General features: G+C 43.3%; 1 protein-coding gene across 2 annotated transcripts in view; it reads right to left on the reverse strand.

Moving 5' to 3' along the window:
- The window catches only part of LOC130282177 (inactive hydroxysteroid dehydrogenase-like protein 1), a 35,518-nt gene extending 14,106 nt beyond the window's left edge, over positions 1-21,412 (reverse strand). Inside the window, exons 1-4 of one of the 2 annotated variants that reach the window (XM_056530147.1) lie at positions 21,252-21,412; positions 2,485-2,522; positions 2,351-2,390; positions 1,089-1,341 (exon numbers count right to left, since the gene is read on the reverse strand). In XM_056530147.1, coding sequence (XP_056386122.1) covers positions 1,089-1,341; positions 2,351-2,390; positions 2,485-2,522; positions 21,252-21,254 — 334 coding nt within the window. In that variant the 5' untranslated portion in view covers positions 21,255-21,412. Of the gene's footprint in view, positions 1-1,088; positions 1,342-2,074; positions 2,200-2,350; positions 2,391-2,484; positions 2,523-21,251 lie in introns of those variants that run through there. The other variant, XM_056530148.1, reaches the window with a different exon arrangement.
- Between the last annotated feature and the right edge of the window lie 619 nt (positions 21,413-22,031).

The raw sequence follows: 22,031 nt of genomic DNA on the forward strand, positions 1-22,031 counted from the left end.
ACTTTGAGCTAGTCATACAGTCTCTGAATTTAGGGTAGATATTTGCAGATCCGTCCGAATTTAGGGGTATTATTAGGTCCGGTGATGCTGCAGAGTGTCTGGGGATTGATACACTCTAGACTTAGAAATGTTCAGCCGTTGCCACAAGGTTCGGGCCTAACTCACTGCGTTAGTTGCTGTGCAGATCCTTCTCTCATGACAGCCCACGAGGTAAGAGAGCGAAACATGGCCGCCGCTCCCTTATATGGGCAGGGGCCTGGCAAATCCGATTGGTCCGAACATCTGCCATTCACCATTACAGAGAGTAATGGGAATGCTTGCGTCACAGGGCCTCCAAAGGTCCTTAAGGCTTAATACCATAGAGTTCACCTAGTCACATGACCCGCAGGTCCTGCAATGCTTTGGCACAGGTAATTAACCATTTATTTACAGATATATCATTATATGTACATAGACCACTGGTCTATTAGTAGTAATAGAGGCGACAAGGGGTTGATTAAATGACAGGGATCCCTACGTCCTAGGGACTCTGGCTATGGGGACCCACACATACATAGGTACCGTATAGGATGCGGTACCGGGACACCACAGTATCATATGCAAAAAAATAAGTTTAATGACCATTTAAACAACTGGAAGTAGTATATTAAGGTATGTTTTTGATACTGGATTTTGCTTTTAACAACTTCACCTATTCCTGCTATATCCTGCTATCAATATGATCATTATAAGCTTCTTTATGCACATGTTTACCTGGGCATAGCCCCACAGTCGGATACATATGTACAGAGTAACATGTTCCTTGGTTTTCTTTGTTATATATTTCTATATGAAAAATAATTTTAAAAAACTATTGAAAGCTAAACAACTGGAAGTGGCCTGATCTCCTGTGTTATTTGCATTTAGCTCCTGAGCTCACTCCATACTTCTCCACCCCACTTGTTATGTACATGTACATTATACATATAATTGTTCCCCATGTAACTCAGATCTTTCTATGATAACTTAATTCTTTATAATTTGCACATGATTGTATACATATAGTACAGAATAAAAGTAAAATTGAATGTTCCATGATTCTCACTTACCGGTGACTACTGCCCACTCTCCATATTGTAGTATTGTATTGGTATTGCTGAAAAGACGAGGGAAGACTTGATGTTTTATGAAGCTATAAAAGCCTCTCAGCAAATGAAATCCTTTCCACACGGTATAGCCGGCTCCAACTACCGCCAAAATATCCAAATGTCTACTGTAGAATTGTGAAAGCTCTTTGGTGAGTGACAAGGTGACGCCTTCCACATTTCCCAGCTTTAGGTTATTAAAGGTGAATGCAGACATCTAAAATAACAGCACAAACAGATAACACATCCTATACAAACCACATATTACTAAGAATATATGAGGATTTATGTGCAGATAATGAATCCTCAGATTGTTTAGTATAATTATCACTTTGTCAGTCCAGTTCAGAGATCTTTGTGTTTATACATTTCCTATAGTTCCCGGTCATCCTACCTAAACCTTTTGGGAGAGAATAAGCAACGCAGTCCTTACATTTTATTTATTTTTTTACCTTTGATCGCATTTGACCTATAGCTTTATGTTTCATTGGAGGCATTTTTACATCTTAAAATATTGAATAATGAACTATTAAATAATTAAATTAAACTCTTAAGGCCGTACATGTCCAGTCCCCTTCTATTACACGTGCTCAGGAGCTGAGTGCGCGTCATAGCGTGATGGTCCTGGCGGCTATTGGCAGGACCTGTGGCTAATGCCTGACTTCAAGATAATTATGTGTATATCTGGATACAGCCATACACTAGCAAGGTACAGTAACCCCCTCGGCAAGAGTCCGAAAATAATAAATGTTGTTCCTAAGGAACAGAGGTGCCGTATAAAACTTAACCTTTAATAGATATATTGGATAAAATACATATAGCAATAATAGCAAATTAGAAAGATCCCAAATAACGGGTACTCCTATAGATAATATCGTTAGTATGTATGACATTAATGATAACTAACCAATAGGCCAAGCAAGTGCCGCAACCAGCGGCGTTTCCCTTACTGCTCAGGTCCCAATTATAAAAAGTGTTGTCCCTGTCCCAACGCGTTTCCATCCGTGGGACTAGATCATAACAGTCACCCGCACTTCATCAGGGTCATATACAATATAAATGCATGCAGTGTTAATGCACCGCACCAATAACTGCACTAGTAAAAAGCATTAGATCAACTTGTACTAGCAAGAAATCAGCCAAATATTAGTAATTGCCTATGTCGGCCATAATAGAATTGGAGTTGGTTAGTATAAGTAACAAAGAGGAATCTCCACTGTATGCACCATAGGATAATTAGTCTCAGGCTGTCCGGAATACAAGAACCTAAAAATAAAAGAGAAATATGCTATAATAATAAAGCCAGAACACTTACCCCTATGTACATTTTCAAAAGAGGGGAAGGGGAGGCTATACTCACAATCCTAATGTACTGCAAACAGGATAGGAGATGATATTCTGTGGAGAAGATAGTGAAACCAAACTGAGTAACCGCAGTCACGCTCATGGTATGCGACAATGTTTGTTCAAAGCAATAGAATCGCATACTTACAGAAGCCTTAACGAATAATCAGATAAAGCACTCTGCAGTGGCAGTGTGTACCGGTCCGGTGACCGGACAGACGCGCTCTGTATGCACTCCGGCGTCCCTGAGAGCTAGCCAGCACTTCCTGTTCCCGTCTTGAGGGAGCGGCCCCTGTGATGCATCAAAGGGGGCGGATTCACCTTACAACCCCGACTCGGGGATTTTAGAGTGTGAGACGGTAGGAGCGTTTGCAGCAACTTATCCACCAGTTATAATAGCAGTGAACTGATTTAGGCTAAAGGACAATAGGATAGAAACTAATTTAAGGAAACATCTCATCACCAAATGATCATATGAATGATGCTTAAGCTAGGTCCAAGTGAATTACAGCAGACAAAAGTATATGATAACCACACCACTCTTAAAGGGCCACACAGTTGTGAGTGTGTAGTAGTCAATAGCAACCACCGCGATTTCCAAAAGTATAATTGTTACCCACACAGTCCATTAGAAAAGGTATTAGTAGAATTAAACAAGATTGTAAAGCGCATAATAGCCCAGGGTAGATACAGATATAAAGGATTGTAGAAGTCACACTTAGGGAATGCCTGTCTGTACATGAGAAATAACTACCTTTCTGAATGAGACAAGCACTGTATCCTAAAAGAGAGAGAGTAATTATTTTATTAGTTATCTAGAAGTAATGGATGTATAGTAATCACGGACTGTTATATGGAGTGATAGAACCTATACTGAGGACCTAAAACCATATATATATGCATTCACCGAGGTCGCGGTAGAAGAAAAGAAAAGAGGGGGCCCTATAAAAAGCTATAGGGTAAGGGAAATATGGCAGGGGCCTATGGATGCCTACGTCTCCATAAATGGTACCTATAATAAAGCCCTATTCCTAAACCGTTAAAAGGGTGGTACCGTAAAACAGGAACCTCCTAAAGAATCCCTATAGCATCCTACAATAATGGTGGCCCTAAAACCAAAGATCCAGTAGGATCTTCCCTAACTACCTAATATGCCACCCATGAGACTATCGCAACCTCGGTGTCTGCAAAAATAGACTAACAGCTATAGGTCTATATAAAAGAGACAAATGTAAGTTGTTCATTAAGGCCAGCCAGGGCCATAGTCTGTAGGCGGTATATCCATCTACATTCCATTTGCAATAGCATTCTATCCCAATCGCCACCCCTTAATGGGGGTTTGACTTGATCTAATCTAACATACATGATCTGACCAGTATGGCCTTGATGGTAAGTATTCATGTATACTGCAACAGGAGTGTTTCTTTGATTGCATATGTCCCCAAGATGTTCTAGCACTCTACAACGGAATTCTCGAATGTTTTTTCCTATATATTTCTTACCACATGTACAGAAAGCCAGATAGATGATCCCCCGTGAACTACAATTGATAAAGTATCTAATAGAAACATTTTTAACCAGTATTAGAGTCTTCAACAGACTTCGTTCTCAGGACATTTATACATGCCCTACAATGGCCACATATGTAACAGCCGTATATACAGTAGATGTGGCACCCAGCCAAGTATTAGAGGTTTGTGTGGTGTCCTGGCACCGTATTTCATACTGTGCCTTAGTTATTAGTCCCCAAAGTTAGAGTCCCTAGGACTGTCGGGGTTCGCTTCCCTAATTAACCCTTAGTCACCCCGTAGTAACTTAATATTTATGAATATTATCTATATAAATATATGTATATGGTGTTACTTACTTGTTTTAGCGTCACAGCACCTGCGGGTCATGTTACCGGGTTACAGAACTCTATGGTTTTGCTAAAGGACCTTTGGTGGTTCTAGTCAGTTGTAACGGTGAGTGACAGCTGATATGGACCAATCCAAAACGGCCAGCCCCTGCCCATATAAGGGAGCTGCGCCATTTTATCTCTCTCTTGGGTTGCTGACTCTGAACGAGGTAGGACCACCGCAGCTTTCAAGACAATTTCTAGGCCAAAGCCTTGCGGCCTAGGCCTGCGCTAGAGACGGATAGTTCTTACAAATCCCCGCTATCTCCGCAAGACCTCTGGACCTAATCTAACCCTTAAATCCAGCGGATCTATGCAAGTACAATCCTCATAATCTTAAGAGAACTTTCCGGTTCTAAGCAACTGTCAGTCACTGCTGTGCTGACTATATAGACTCTGTTATCTGGACTGTTACCGATACTGCATGTACAGAAAATCTTCAGTAAAGTTCCTGCAAGTTTTAAGTTCAGCACTGCTGTGGACAATCCATTTATTTTACACTCACCTATCGTTCTTGGGAAGGGTGGCGATAGGCCCAGCATCACAACAGAGTTTTAACCCTCACCCTGGCGTCATGAGTGACAAGAGTTAACAGCGCCCTTTATTAAACAGAACCGCAACACCCCAATTACCCTACATACCCCCTAGGCTACCACAAAGCCTTTTTGCCATCTGACGAACAGGATTCGGGTGTGTGCCTGCTGCTGTTGCCACTAGTGAAATTGTACTCCCCCCAATATAACAGACTTTATTCATGGACTCTGGATTACATTCTAGTGTACGGGTCTGTGCGCACGATGCTGTGTGGAGAAAGTGTGCATGTAAAGTAAGGGGGGAGGCGAAGAGGCCACGGCGGCCATTTTACCGGAGTCTAGAGCCGGAGATCCAAAAAAGGACATAGATTGATTTAAAGGACTAGCACGTCAATACAAAGATGTCAGAACCTACAGCGCCAGTGTCCCCACCTGAGCAACAGGAGGGTGATGCCCCAGTGACCCCGGGTCACCAATGGGGTCTCCATCTCGAGTTAGAAGGGTGCTGCCAGCCTCGCCAACACTGCCTACCCCACAAAGACGGGGTTCGCCACAGGCTGAACAGGATCCATCTAGTCCTCCTCCAGTTTCTCCCTATATGCTGGGGCACTTGTTGCTGCACCTGTCTTCTTGGGAAATCCTGTGCTCCCCACCTATAATGGTGACCCTTTCACATTAAGAGACTTTAAAGAAAAGATCAACAGCCTTTTCGGGTTCTACGCCCTTCCTCCTCATCAACAAGTACAGTAGCTTCTGGGACAGCTCCAGGGACCTGCCTTAGAGAAGCTCCGCACCTGGCTGGCGACTGACAAAGCCACAGTGGGACAGATTTTCGAGGGACTCTCTCAGGTGTTTGAATCTCATTCCCCCTCTGAGATACACTTCAGACTATATGAGTGACGTCAGAAACCAGGTGAGACTCTCAGGGTGTACGCGGCAGCTTTGCAGAATGCATTAGAGGCGGTGCAGAAGCTGGATGGCATCACGCCCGATCATGGTAACCGAGTACTGATGGACCGATTCATAGAGGGGGCACAGAATAAATGGGACAAGGCCCAACTTAGGATGCTAGCTGTGCAAAATCCCGACATGGCCTTCCCAGCTTTTAAGAGACTAGTGGTTAAAGTGATTGAATCAGGACCCCAGGCAGAGGAAGTTAGTCTCCCCATTGCAGAATCCCCGGGGACCTCGCCTCAGTCACCTGTCCCATCCCAGGCTGCCCTTGGGACACTTCCCCCTAGCCCTTGGACAGACGATTTGCAAGACATTAAGCAGGACATTGAGCAGTTAGCCAAGGCTTTTAAAGAAATGGCTGTTCGGTCCAATCCCCCTAGACCTGTCACACTCCCACCTAAGAAACCTGACCCCCGCCCTGCCAATCCACCTGATACCCCTCCTGTGAGGCCGCCTGGGACTCAAAGACCTGTCTGTAGCTATTGCAACAAGAATGGACACTGGAGGAGCCAATGCTGGGCTTTAAACGGGCGTCCCCTGGGGTCGAGGACCGCACCCCAGGAGTAGCTGATGAAGGTCCAGAACCAACCGGCACCAAGAAAGGAATGTCTATGTATGTTGCTCCTTGTCCTTATGTACAGGTGATAGTCGAGGGGATCCAGTTGCAAGCGTTAATAGATACTGGGTCTCAGGTGTCCACTATTCCTCAGGGAGTTTTCTATAAATATTGGGGTACAGAAAGGTTATGTGAGCCTAAGGAGGCGGAGTTTAGAGTGTTTGCAGGGAACGGGAAACCAGTACCCAGACATGGCTACTGGGAGCCCACAGTGCAGGTGGGAGAGCATGTTTTAGAAGGGCAAGGTGTAATAGTCACCAGTGTTAGAGATTACTTCATTTTCAGCTGACTTCATTTTAGGCATAAACATCATGAGGCACTGTTTTCATGACATTGTTAATTCCTTGCATGCATCTCTCCCTCACACGTCACCTCCAGGCCGGCGAGCCGCGCAACACCACCTTAAGATACTCCAAGCAGAGTAGAAGTTTGTGAATCATCAGGGAGAAATCTGTTGAGTCAGGATCCAAGACATACATGATGTTGTCCTACAGCCCCAGGCAGAAACAGTTGTTTGGTGTCATGCCCATCCTGGGGTGAAGAATCCGGATTACCAAGCACTCGTAGAGCCCATCATACTGGACGACTACCCCTTGGTGCGAGCGGCTAGAAGTTTGGTGACAGTCCGAAACGGGAAAGTTCCGGTGAGACTTATCAACCTCTCTGAAATGGCCGCACGGCTATCCAAGTATACCCCGGTGGCTACGCTGCACCATTTGGACGCAAAAGATGTGGTCTTGAAGTCACAAGTTGTTCAACGAGGACCTGATCAGGACCCTGCAGAACCCTGTTGGGCCCAACTACAAATTGGGAACGAAGACACCCCCAAGGAACAGGTGGGAGGAGTCATCCAGGTAGCTAAGCAATACCAAGAATCTTTCAGCAAGTTCCCTACTGACTTTGGCAGAACCATGATGAAGCAGAAGATTTTGTTCAGTGATGAGGCAAGCTTTTATGTGAATGGGGAAGTTAACAAACAAAACCACCGCTATTGGTCTGACACTAACCCACATTGGATAGATCCCTCCAAGACCATTGTAACACAAAAATTGATGGTATGGTGTGGTATATGGGGTACAAAGATAGTGGGGCCATACTTCATCAATGGAAACCTCAAGGCCACTGGATATGCGAAATTGCTACATGATGATGTGTTTCCCTCTTTATGCACTGAAGCTGGCACGTTCCCTGAGTTTTTCCAGCAAGATGGTGCACCACCACATTATGGGTGTCAGGTCCGAGCATTCCTAGATGAACAGTATTCTGGAAAGTGGATTGGTCCTTGTGGGCCAGTTGAATGGCCCCCAAGGTCTCCCGATCTGACCCCCTTAGACTTTTATCTTTGTGAAGATACGAGATGTGCAGCACCTGAAACTGCGGATACTGGAAGCCTGTGCTAGCATTTCTCCTGCGGTGTTGCTATCAGTGTGTGAAGAGTGGGAGAAGAGGGTTGCATTAACAATCCAACACAATGGGCAGCACATTGAACACATTTTATAAGTGGTCAGAAACTTGTAAATAACTCATGAAAGAATGAAGTTACGTTAAAACCATCATGAAGTTACGTTAAAAACATCATTGTTTTTCTTGTGAAATTGCCAATAAGTTTGATGTGTCACATGACTCTCTTCCTATTGAAAAAACAAAAGTTGGATTCAAAATGGCTGACTTCAAAATGGCCGCCATGGTCACCACCCATCTTGAAAAGTTTCCCCCCTCACATATACTAATGTGCCACAAACAGGAAGTTAATATTAGTGTTGCTCGCGAATATTCGCAAAGCAAATTTTATTTGCGAATATCGCATATTCGCTAATTCGCAAATATTCGCGAATATAGCACTATATATTCGTAATTACGAATATTCTTTATTTTTTATTTTTTTTTCACAGTACACATCACAGTGATCATCCCTCTCTCCTTACAGCTTGTGTGGTGTAAAGAAGGCTCTAATAGTACTGTGTGAAACTTGCGTGCACATTTTCGCATATGCGAATTTTCGTTTATATTAACCCCTTAAGGACCGGGGGTTTTTCCGTTTTTGCATTTTCGTTTTTTGCTCCTTGCCTTTAAAAAATCATAACTCTTTCAATTTTGCACCTAAAAATCCATATGATGGCTTATTTTTTGCGCCACCAATTCTAATTTGTAATGACCTCAGTCATTTTGCCCAAAAATACGGTGAAACGGCAAAAAAAATCATTGTGCGACAAAATTGAAAAAAAAACGCAGTTTTGTAACTTTTGGAGGCTTCCGTTTCTACGTAGTACATTTTTCGGTAAAAATGACACCTTATCTTTATTCTATAGGTCCATACGATTAAAATGATACCCTACTTATATAGATTTGATTTTTTCAGACTTCTGGAAAAAATCATAACTACATGCAGGAAAATAAATACGTTTAAAATTGTCATCTTCTGACCCCTATAACTTTTTTATTTTTCCGTGTATGGGGCGGTATGAGGGCTCATTTTTTGCGCCGTGATCTGAAGTTTTTAACGGTACAATTTTTGCATTGATAGGACTTATTTATCGCTTTTTATTCATTTTTAAATGATATAAAAAGTGACCAAAAATGCACTATTTTGGACTTTGGAATTTTTTTGCGCGCACGCCATTGACCGAGCGGTTTAATTAATGATATATTTTTATAATTCGGACATTTCCGCACGCGGTGATATCATATATGTTCATTTTTTTTTTTATTGGAAAAGGGGGGTGATTCAAACTTTTAATAGGGGAGGAGTTAAATGATCTTTATTCACTTTTTTTTTGCAGTGTTATAGGTCCCATAGGGACCTATAACACTGCACACACTGATCTTCTATGCTGATCACTGGTTTCTCATAAGAAACCAGTGATCAACGATTCTGCCGCATGACTGCTCATGCCTGGATCTCAGGCACTGAGCAGTCATTCGGCGATCGGACAGCGAGGAGGCAGGTAGGGGCCCTCCCGCTGTCCTGTCAGCTGTTCGGGATGCCGCGATTAGCCGCGGCTATCCCGAACAGCCCGACTGAGCTAGCCGGCCACTTTCGTTTTCACTTTTAGCCGCGCGGCTCAGGTCTGAGCGCGCGGCTAAAGGGTTAATAGCACGCGGTGCCGCGATCGGCACTGCACGCTGTTAGTGGCGGGTCCCGGCTTCACTATGACGCGGGGTTATGACCCCGCGTTATATCAGAAGAGCAGGTCCAAGGGCGTACCTGTACGCCCTTGGTCCTTAAGGGGTTAATCTTTAAATTTTCGCCTACGCGATTTTATTGCGCATATTACGAATATGCGAGTATTCGCGAATATATGACGAATATTCGTCCATATATTCGCGAATATTCGCGAATTCGAATATGGCCTATGCTGCTTAACACTAGTTAATATCACCAACCATTCCCATTTTATTAAGATGTATCCATATACATGGCCCACCCTGTACAATACTTCCCCCTTTATCAGAAGGTTTTATTATAAGGTCTTTGTCTCTCTCAATAACCTCCATTGCCATTCTCTCATTATATGATAAATTATTGGTAAACAGAGTAGACAGAGTGGGAATGGACTGCAAGTTACTACTTACTAGTTCAACAAAAACATCTATGCAGGACACATCTCCAGTAGGGGGCATAGGATGACTCTTTAATTTGCAGTCAGTATAGGGTCCTTGACCCTGGACAGTTTCGTTATCCTGTAAGAGTGACACCAAATCTCGGGAAGTGGCTAATTCATCAACAGATAGACCATGTTCTCTCGCCACCCTCCTTTCTCGTATCCTAAAGTGTTTATGCCAACTCAACTTGCGAGCAAAGAGGTGGATGTCCTTGGTCCACATAAATGCATCAAATTTAGTGGTGGGTACAAATAAAAGTCCCTTTCAAAGAACAGCCACCTCTTGCTGTGTGAGGACATGTTTGGAAAGATTTACAATCTGGGAGGTTTGGTCTGATCTTAGGCTGGATTCCTCCCTCGATAAGGTCGTACCCGAAGTTGGTATGAGTCTTTGGTGCCCTCTAAAAATGAAGAAGAGGAAGCAGGTACTGATGATGAATATGACCGTCCAGGTCCGTTTGATGGCGGTTGCATCATCGTGTTTCTCCCTCCACCCCATGACTGTTGTGATGTAACAGTGTAGTTGTGGGTGGGGTACCTATTATAGTTGTACCTAGCCCTATAAGAGCCTCTAGGTCGTCGCCCCCTCTGGTTACCATGTGCCCTGTCTGTACAAGATGTATTCCTTTCTGTTTTAGAGAAATCTGTATCTGAAGTAAATGCCTAAGTTTCTGTGTCACTCTGTGTATAATTTTTTGAGATAAGCGTATATGCCTTATTTTCCTTAAAATCCAATAAATCACGTATATATTGAGAATGTTTCCTTTATTTTAAAAAGAATTGGAACCGTTCAAAAGTAGCTTGGAGTTGTGTCTCCTTAGTAACAAACTCTGGATCAGATTTAAACTTAAGTACTATCTCTTTTTGTTCTGATGGCAGACATCACCAATAGCAGGGATGCCCAGCATTAACCCTTTAGTCGCCACAATCAAAGTTGATAGCGGTGTCTAAAATAAAAAAAATAAAAAACAATCCCAGCTGCTCAGTTGGGCTGATTGGGATCACCGTGGTGGGTTGGGTGGGTTTTTTCCATTTTGTCCCACAAATATTTATTTTTTGGTTTTGCCGTAGATTTTGTGGTGAAATGATTGATGTAATTACAAAGCACAAGTGATTGGCCCATTATATAAAAAATTTTTGTTAAAATTAAATATAATATAACTGACCAGTAACACTTGTTAGTTTCCATTAATCGATCTGTTTATCATTGTTAATTTCAGTTATTTGGATGTAGCAAGGAGCAGAGCGCTCTGCCCTGCCCTGCCCCTCCCCCATATTTTAATCATGCGGCCTTTCCTGATTGGTCATGTTCTCATTTCTATGAGAAAGAGTCATTTTTCTCATAGAACGTGTTTGTAAATATGGGAGAAGTGGATAGTTGAGATATATCATCATTCTAACAATTTAAAGGAAACCTGTCGGACTGGTTGTACAGTTTGTACTGAGGGAAATCAATATGCCAGTGAAACCACGCTCAACACATTTTCACTGGCGCGCTTAACGTGGAAAGGCAAAATTAGCTTTTAACAGCACTGGGTAATCTGTGTACGCCATACAAAAAAAGAACTTTATTAATATTTATTGTATTATTTTGCTGCAACACATATCTATCCAGTGCAAGCAAATACATGCATACATTGCAACAATTCTACCTATAAATATAGGATGAACTTGAAGGACTCTTATTTTTACAACCTCATGTACTATGTAACTATAAACTAGTGATCGGTTCTGAAGATGACCAAAAAAAAGAAATAATTAAAGGGTAACTCTCATTAAAATAAATCCAAACACAGAAAGTGCAGCCTGGAGTGCTGAGGGGGGTGTGTTTAGCCTCATCCAATCATAGCTCCTCTCACACTTAACTGCCATATGCTGTTGGTTGGACACGCCCCCTCAGCTCTCCAGGATGCACTTTCTGTGTTTAGACCTCGGTCCTAAGTCTGTGTATAAGATGGGGGAAATTTTGCTCTTGAGCTTTTTTAAGCACAAATGAAACATAGAAAACTTCATTTTTTTTAAACATTGCATATTAGAAATATTTTTTATTTACCATAAGGAGTGCAATAGCAAAAATTAGTATTAATGAGAGTTACCATTTAAGAAAAACGACCATATAACTATCACAGATAAAACAAGCTGCTAGAACCTATAAATTACTTTATACATAGAGGGTAGAAGCTTCTTCAGATTCCTATATGGTACATACTGCCAGGGCCAGACTGGCCATTGGGAATACCGGGCATTTGCCGGCTGGGCATGTCCCATAGGTCAGGCTGTCTCCCCCTAGCAGGCCACTGCAGGCAATGTGCTGTCACTGTCACTGGCCGGCCTTCCATGCTGCCTGCTTTTCTTTTTTGCGGCCTGTCCACTGCACTTCCTGCAGTACTCTGTGGTAAAAAGAACGGCCCCTTGCTCCCCCTGCACTTATTGTTTCCCCTCTGCCATGGACTCTCCTCTCAGGCTACTGCTGTGTGAGGAGGAGGGGCGGGGGGAGGGCACTGTGCTGCCTGTGACTGTAAGCAGGGGAAAGCCCTGCAAAGACTATACATGAATGGAGGATTATTTTAAAAAGGTAAGTGTTCCTATATGTGTATGTGTGGATATATGTGTATGGGTGCATATTTGTATGTCTATGTAATGCACCTATTTGTGTGTGTATGTGTGTTAGTACTCTGGATGGATATATATTGTAAGGTTTCCACCTCGGGAATAGCTCTGGGATCGTCCTGGTCACTGCCACAGGACACGTTTCCTCTCAATAACTCGGCAGACAACAGTTCATAACGCAAGTCTGGCGCCTCGCCAGCTTTATTTAGACAGGTTGCAGGCAAAAACAAACATAACACCGGAACAAAATAAAATCCTAGACCGTCTGGTTACTTACTACTAACTGGTGAGCTACCCTCAGCCAGTAAAACATGTGCCACCTGCAACCTGTTACTCACAGTTCACACCAGAACTTGGACCACTCACAGCTCCTGTGTGTTTCCTCAACAGGGCCCGTGTCTCCCCCTTACAGCCAGCCTGCTGTTTCCTAGGGAGAGCCTAGATCACACTGAGTCTCTTCCTTATAAAGACCTCCCCTCTCTGCTGACTCATTACTTAGGCACCAGGTGAAGGTTTCTCCAGATTGAGCTCAGGAAATGCACCCTTTCCTTGCCCCTTTATCACATGCCCCCCCCCCCCCCCCCCTCTGCTCAGACCACCAGGAAAGAGCACTTGTGTTTGAAAGGCAGAGTTAATCTGCCTTTCGTTCTTCTTGGCCAACTTTTGTTCAACAGACACTGAAGTCCTTGACTTCTTTCTTACCCACTTTTGCCAGCCAGTCCACGTCTGCCGGTCACCTTTCGCCAATTGCCTGCCAGGGGTTCCACTCTGGTCACCCCTCTTCACCACCAGGTTCTTTACCCTGGTGTGCGCAGGGCTCTTGTGACTAAGTAGGGAGAAGACAGATGCTTTCAACCTTTGTCTTCTTCTGTCCTCGACTTGCCGGACCTCTGCTGTTATGTTAGGTCCATGCTCTGCTTCAGAGAATCTTTTGGCCTCAGTGACTTTACTAACCACTTTCCTTTTCTCTGTAGCTTCAGTGGACCTCACACACTGTTCCACCTCAGTCTCAGCTTCAAAGGATTTCCCACCTGGTTTCACCTCAGTCTTAGCTTCAGAGGACTTCTCACATAGCTTCACCACAATCTTAGCTTCAGAGAACTTCTCACATAGCTTCATCTCAAGCTTAGCTTCAGAGGACTTCTCACATGGCTTTAGCTCAATCTTATCTTTAGGGGACTTCTCACATGGCTTCACCTCAGTCTTGGCTTCAGAGGACTTCTCACATGGCTTCACCTGTCTTAGTTTCAGACTCCGCTACTTTCAGAGAAAGCATTCCTGTATCCAGTAGCTTTTGCCCCAGAAGCCATTCTCTAGCCAATTCCACCATAGCTTGGTCTCTGCTCTCTTTTAGGACTTTCATGACTGTCAAGTCCCTGATAGTATCTTCCAAAGATAGCAATTGTTTTCTCAATTGCTCATTGTCCGACAGCAGAGCCTCTTGCTCGTAGAGTTGCGTTCCCAGCAAATCCAAGGCAGCTGCTTGGGACCTACTGCGCATTTTGTTCTGCGCTTCCAGGCTCTGCACTTTATGAGCCATCAGCACTTCCTCTCGCTCCAGTTCTTCTATGGCTACCAGCCTAGCCTTGTGATCACACCATAGAGCATGATATGCACCATGCAGAACACTCACTTCCACCTGGAAGGAGATCTGCTTGGCCAGACACTCCACTTCATTCTTCTTGCAGGTCACCAGACTCCGGGAGCGGGACAGTTCATCCTGCAGAGCCACGAACTCACTTCTGTGGTGCTCCATGACTTTTTCCAGCTGCAGCTTCACTTCCTACTCTTTCTTAAAGTCTGCAAGCGATTTGTCCCTCTCCTCTGTCAAACATTATACTTCTTCTTTTTCCTTCAATTTCACAGAAACCATCTGCAGGGTTTCTTCCAGATTCTGGATCTGCTCCAGTTTTTTCCCAAGGCCAGCTCGTCATTTCCGAGACTTTTTACTGATAGGGCTCTCCTCACTCTCGCTGTTGGACCTTGAGTCATTCTCTTGTCCTCTCTCAGACACTACTTCCGACTCTTCTCCATTTCTAGATGAAGTCTCCCCCTTTTTCAGGGTTGCGGCCACTTGAGTCTCCGGGTAATTCCCGAGCAGATCCTCTGAACTGTCTCACTGCTCCTTGACAGAAACGACTAGGGCTCCTGGGTCAGCAACAATAGCTTGTCCAGCAGTTCGACCTTCCTGGTTATGACCCCTCTCTGGTCCAGACGCCACATCTCCTTCACTTAAGATTCTGTCTGTGACCCTAAGCGCAGCACCCAGCTCCACCTGTACTCTCTTCTGTAGTTTTGTTTTTTCCACAGCCATTTCCCTAGCTTCTTTTTGAGTCACCTTTTTAACTTGACTCGTTGATTGTTCTTCAGATCCCCTAGTGGACTGGCACACTCCCACCTTACATAAACCTAGGGTCTGCTTAGTTACTTTCCACTGCTGTGTGGTGTAAGTGAAGTGTTGTGAGCCCATCAGATGTCCCTGCTCTAGTCACCTGACAATCTTCCCACAACTGCTGGAAAAATGGAAAATCCTTCCCCAGTACTACCTCATACTCCAAGGAGGGCTCTATTGCAACTTTGTGACCTATAGTACCATAAGGAGTAGAAATACATACATTAACCGTTTTATAACCCCAAATACCGGCTTGCATAGACATTATAGTCTGGCTTTCTGCCGCTGGTTTTTACCATACTTCTTATACATCTAGGTTCTAACTAAACCATCACCTTTTTACCTTCTATTGCCAGCTCACACAGGTTTTCTTTTGTCCTGTTAGAGGTGGGAATAGTACTCTTTACATCTGAACACATCATCATAAGTTTTTCAACAAAAACATTATCAGCCTGCATGGGTTCACAATATACAGCACCATTCACACAGTCCACGAGAGACACCCCAGTCTTCACTACCTCCTGAACCTTTGTGTGCAGCTTTTCTGGTGCACTCTCGGCATCCCACAATTGCCAGAAATACGGAAAGTCTCGGGCCCAGTACAATATCAATTGTAAGTTCGGCACAAACCACGTGTCAAAGAATTTGAATTGTCTTAAGGCCTTGGGACTTCACATATGGTATTACCTCATGCATAAGTCCACCCACAGTGGGATTCCGCCCACCAACAACTCACAGGTCCTCAGCTGCATCCTGGCGACCACCGGTTGTGACCCACGTCGGTTGCTCCCAGCAAGTCGATCCATTTCCAAACACGATCCGTTGCCCCTAGCAACTTTCCACCACAGGCTCAGTCCTGTGCTTGTACTCCTCTGCTGGGCTCATCCGATTTGCAACATGCAGGAGGTTGCTCCTAGCAATGGCTTGTCTGCAACTCGTCCGTTGGTTGCCCTTAGCAACGTGTTGCCCGCATCCTCCACCAAATGTGAGGTTTCCACCTTGGGGATAGCTCTGTTATCGTCCTGGTCACTGCCACGGGACACGTTTCCTCTCAATAACTCAGCAGACAACAGTTCATAACATAAGTCTGGTGCCTCGCCAGCTTTATTTATACAGGTTGCAGGCAAAAACAAACAACACAGGAACAAAATAAAATCCTAGACCATCTGGTTACTTACTACTAACTGTCATCTGTCATCCTGTCATCTAGGACTACATGTGAGTGGTAATATATATACACATATATATATATATTTTTTGCAAGTTCGCCTATGTATCCTATGCCTGTATTTAGCATTTGATGCACATGCTTTGCCAGCAGCAGTTATATGATATACTTCGCTCATTCAGCCCTTCATAATATATTTATATCTGTAACATTTTCATCGACTATGTAATCTATCGTATATCTTTGATACATCATCATCTATTATATAATAAAGTAACTTTATTTACTGTCCTATTCATCTAAGAATCATATGGCGATTTGGCACTCATCATTGTTATTGTTATCATTGGTATGCATAAATCCGTGGATGTATAACTCTAAGTTTAAACTATTTAATGACTGTTTCCGATCCCGAATATAGTTCCGGCAGTTGGAACGCACACACATCCTTACTGTGATACCTTCCGAGTGTCTATGTGCTTGACATGTGGAACGCTCACGTGACTTGATGTGGAACGCACACGTGATGAGGGCGCCTTCCGATCATGCGCAGTATAGCCGCTCTCGGCGTCTTGCATCACCGGAAGGTAAGGGAACAGCGGGACTTATAAACTCTGCTGCACGGTTAACTCATAAGCCTTCAGCAAGCTATCGAGGTTATACGCCATCAGTGGGGCTCCCATATGTCTGGCACATCTGTCACGGAGGAATCTATTGGTTTGGAGCATGCATGCCGTCTGGTGACACATAAGTATCTACCGCCGTGGGCCATTACACACCGCGGCTCTACGATGCATTATCATGATTTTTCGTATTGAAGTTATGTGCCCAGACATTATGGCTATTTGTGTATGATTTATCATCTTAAAGCATATTACTGTATTTAGCTGGAGCCAGCAGGGTGTTCTTGAGTAGGGGAGTGCACCATTGCACCTGCTCCATTATAACTTCTATAGAGCCTCTCCCCACCGGTATCTCTTTGATTTTGTTGTCCTGGATATGATGTATTCTTGATGGTCCCCAATTCAATATCCTATGTATAGACATCTCATGTGCCCTTTGTAGAGTTTTTTTATGTTCTGCTCATCTAGGAATACAATTGCATTTATACATACATAATGGTTGGAGGTAAAAATACATAGCGATTCTTGGCCGTTAAAGCTACATTTAATATATTTGATGGCATTTTTAACAAGTTGGCTGACATTTACATGTGTATCTCGATGCTGTTGAGCCTTCATCTGCTCTATATCCTATGGTCATATATATAGACTTTACTGGTATACATATACATATTTGATTACTATCTATTTATGTGCCAAGTGGTTCCTTTTTTTGTTTTTTTCCCTGATGATCCTGCATCTATCAGGGAGGTGAAACGCGTAGGATAATTTATTTCTACTCTTGGCAAAACCTTGTGTGTTTTTAGATCACATTTTTGAGCACATTTTTTGTGTTTATTGGTCAATCTAGAGCCCCGGGGTATACACCAGTATACTTTTTCTATATCTGTGTATTTATATCTTTAAACATTTTTTGTTTTATCCCTTCACGTAGAGAGTGTAGGGTCCGGCACCGTGGTTGAGGCCACCCTGTTAAGGAGGTGGGTCCCTCAAAAGGCAGGGACAGAGGGAGGGGTACGTTAGATGATTAGAGAGCACTACCCCTTTTCCTTTGGCTACTATTAACATCCTATAGCCTTAGAATGTCTGACAACCAGGACGCAATTACCATCTTATAGCCACAACTACCTCTGTCACTCTACCCTATACATATGCATTGCTAACATCTTGTCATTCGGGAGTATACCTCTGGGCTCTATATACCAGTTTTTGTGTTAGTTAGACACTAGACACATAGAAGCAGCAGCCTCTGCTGCCTCTCAGGGACCAGCGATAATGGCAATCTCCACTGCCTCTGACCCTCAGCACCTGATGAGCGGCAATGATATCCTGAGGATTAGGAGACCGGGTTGGGGGGGAAGGGGGGTGTATGTATGCATGGTAGATGTGTGTGTGTGTATGATGTATATATGTGTGATGTGTATATGTATGATTGATGTGTGTGTCTGTATGATAGATGTATGATTTGTGTATGTAGGTGTGATAGATGTGTATGTATTATAGAAGTGTATGTATGTATGATTTGTGTATGTTTGTAAGGTGTGTGTGTATATGTATTTGAGTATGTATGTATGATAGATGTGTGTAATTATGATTTATGCATGTATATATGATAGATGTGTATGTATGATTGATAGATTTGTGTATGATAAATTTGTGTATGATAGATGTGTGTATGTATGATAGATCACACATGTATCATAAATAGGCCTCTGTATCATACATAGACATCTATCATACACACATCTATCATACACAAATCTATCATACATAGAGTGGCGTAGCTATTGAGGCCGCGAAGGTCGCCATTGCGACCAGGTCTCATAGCACTGCTACACTATACTACAGCGGCAGGTGTGAATGGGAGGCCACTTTTATTTATTTCAATGTTGTGTCCCTTTCTCCCCTGTCGAAGCCTCGCTCTGGGCCGGCCGTTAGCACAGTTAGATGGGGCAGAGACATTGCCCCTTTAAGAGCAGAGGGGCTGCTGGGAGCAGACATGCCCAGCCTAGGCATGAACGTCGGCTCCAAGCCCCTGACATGCCCCTGCCTGTGACTGCCGCTACATCCCTAGCACCTGTAAAAAGGCAGCAGTCTCAGTTCCACTCCATCCCCTGCGGCCACAAGCTGTATAATCTCCTCTGCCTCAGACCCTGCGGCATCCCTGTCACCTGGTGAGTGGCAGGCCGCAGGGCTGATCTCCAGGAGGGTAAGAGGTTGGGGATGTGCATATGTATGATATTTGTGTGTGTATAAGATGTATGTATGACAGTGGGTGTATGTATGATAGATGTATGTATGATTGATGTGTGTATGTATGTATGATAGATGTATGTATGATGGATGTGTGTATGCATGATAGATGTGTATATGTATTCTAAGTGTGTATGTATGATAGATGTGTATATGTATGATAGATGGGTGTATGATGTGTAGATGTATCATAGATCTATCATACATACATATATACATAAATCTATCATACACACATATCATACATATATACATCTATCATACATAAACCAGTCATATACACATCTACAGAGTAGCCGGGCGGAGGACATAGGGGTCTTGAGGAGGACAGGTGTCATTGTGCTGAACTGAGAAGAAACAGTGTGTGGCACAGTGTGGCAATATTATATTCAGAGGTTACAGTGTGTGGCAGTATTGTATTCAAAGGGTACAGTGTGTGGCAGGATTATATTCAAAGGGTACAGTATGTGACAGTATTATTTTCAGTGGCAAAGTGTGTTGCAAACTTATATTCAGAGGTTACAGTGTGTGGCAGTATTATATTTAGGAGGTATAGAGTGTGTCAGTATTATATTCAGAGGGCACAGTGTGTGGTAGAATTATATTCAGAGGGTACAGTGTGTGGCAGTATTATATTGAGGGGGTACAATATGTGGCAGTATTATATTCAGAGGGCACAGTGTGTGGCAGTATTATATTCAGGGGGTACAGTGTGTGGTAGTATTATATTCAGAGGTTTCAGTGTGTGGCAGCTTTATATCCAGAGGGTACAGATTGTGGCAGTATTATATTCAGAGGGCACAGTGTGTGGCAGTATTATATTCAGGGGGTACAGTGTGTGGTAGTATTATATTCAGAGGTTTCAGTGTGTGGCAGCTTTATATCCAGAGGGTACAGATTGTGGCAGTATTATATTCAGAGGGCACAGTGTGTGGCAGGATTATATTCAGAGGGCACAGTGTGTGGCAGGATTATATTCAGAGGGCACAGTGTGTAGCAGGATTATATTCAGAGGGCACAGTGTGTGGCAGGATTATATTCAGAGGGCACAGTGTGTGGCAGGCATATGTGTGGCAGTATTTTATTCAGGGGGTACAGTGTGTGGAAGCATTATATTCAGGGGTACAGTAGGTGGCAGTATTATATTCAGGGGGTACAGTAGGTGGAAGTATTATATTGAGGGGGTACAGTAGGTGGCAGTATTATATTCAGGGGGTACATTGGGTGGCATTGTTATATTAAGAGGGCACAGTATTTGACAGGGTTATAATGATTATTGTCTTTATATAGAGGATGAGGATCTGCTGACATAGTGAGGAGCCAGTGATGTTTGGACGTCAGACTCTGCAGCGGAAGATGGAGCTGGAAGAAGTCCTGATGTCTGGACCAGATGAAAAGAAAAGACAACAGAGAAGATGTCACTCAGGTCACTTTTTTGTGTATTCTCATCACTGCTGGAGTAAGTTCTGCAATGATGATGGGTAAAACTGTATCCCAATCTGTGGCTTTCCAGCTCTTGCAAAGCTACAACTCCCCTAATGCCTGAGGCTCTCCAGACATGATGGGAGTTGTAGCTTTACAATAGCTGGAGAGCAACTTGAACCAAGGTGATTGGTGGGGGTTTCAGCAGTTGGCCCCCCACCAAAAAAATGGGCTGCTTATAGGCTCGGGCCTATTTTTTGTCCCAGTCCGGCCCTGCACACCGCCAATCTCCTAAACCTGCTGTTGAAAGAAGCCGTTCATCCTGGCACAGGTATAAAGCAGTACAGTTCTGTAAATCTACCATCCACACGGGTCACAAATCTGGACTGTCTGACAGAAAATACATTTTAGTTTAAAAAAAGACTTGCACCCTCCACTTATTAAGTGTCTTTTTAAGCTTCCCCCCTCTGCTGAAGTATCTGCTTCTAGTGAATCTTCTGTTTGCAAAAGAACATTAGTCAGATCATCCAAAAATGTCAGATCACATGGTAAATAATTCTATGTCCCCTTATATTGTGTTTGGTTTTTTTATGCTTTCCATTCCCATAACTTTCCAATCCCCAACATAGCATAGACTAACTTGACAACATATCGAACATATATAAGAATACTTGAGAATCATAATAACAAATCATAGATATGATCTTATTTACCATCCAGAGATGGGAGCTTTTCCTTCACAGCTGTGTGATCTTTTTCTCTCCTTTCTTTACGGTCTCCATGCTGAACACACTTCTGGTTTACATAATTTAGTCATGTGGCCTGTCCTGGCAGGGAAGGGGGAATTTTCTCATAGAACCTGTTTGTAATTATCGGAGTAGAGGCCAGGCCAATTTTAGTTTTTGCACTTTATTTTTTTCCTCCTCCTGTGATAGGCTGCCTCATTCTCTGTAGAACAGCTCTTGTGATAGGCTGCCTCTCTCTTTGTAGAACAGCTCTTGTGATAGGCTGCCTCTCTCTTTGTAGAACAGCTCTTGTGATAGGCTGCCTCTCTCTCAGTAGAACAGCTCTTGTGATAGGCTTCCTCTCTCTCTGTAGAACAGCTTTTTTTTTTTTTGATAGGCTGCCTCTCTCTCTGTAGAACAGCTCTTGTGATAAACTGCCTCTCTCTGTAGAACAGCTCTTGTACAGCCTGTCTTCCACTCTGAAAAGTAGCTATTGTAGCAGGCTATCTCTCTGTAGAACAGCTACAGCTCTATAAGAGCCCATTCACACTACAAAATTTGAATGCGTAGACATTGCTTGAACTGTTTCTGAGGGAATTCTGCTGTTCATGTGTTCAAGTGCCATGCAGTTTATGTTCTTTATCTTATTTTGACTCAAATTTTGCGTTTTTTTCTTTGTAGTTTATTGAGTTGTTTTTTGGTAAAATCTTGTTTTTTCGTAAAATAAATAAGTAAATTGCAGAAATGTGCATTGCTTCATCAGCGCAT

This window comes from Hyla sarda, chromosome 7 (assembly GCF_029499605.1).
Source record: "Hyla sarda isolate aHylSar1 chromosome 7, aHylSar1.hap1, whole genome shotgun sequence".
NCBI classification, from domain to species: Eukaryota; Metazoa; Chordata; class Amphibia; order Anura; family Hylidae; genus Hyla; species Hyla sarda.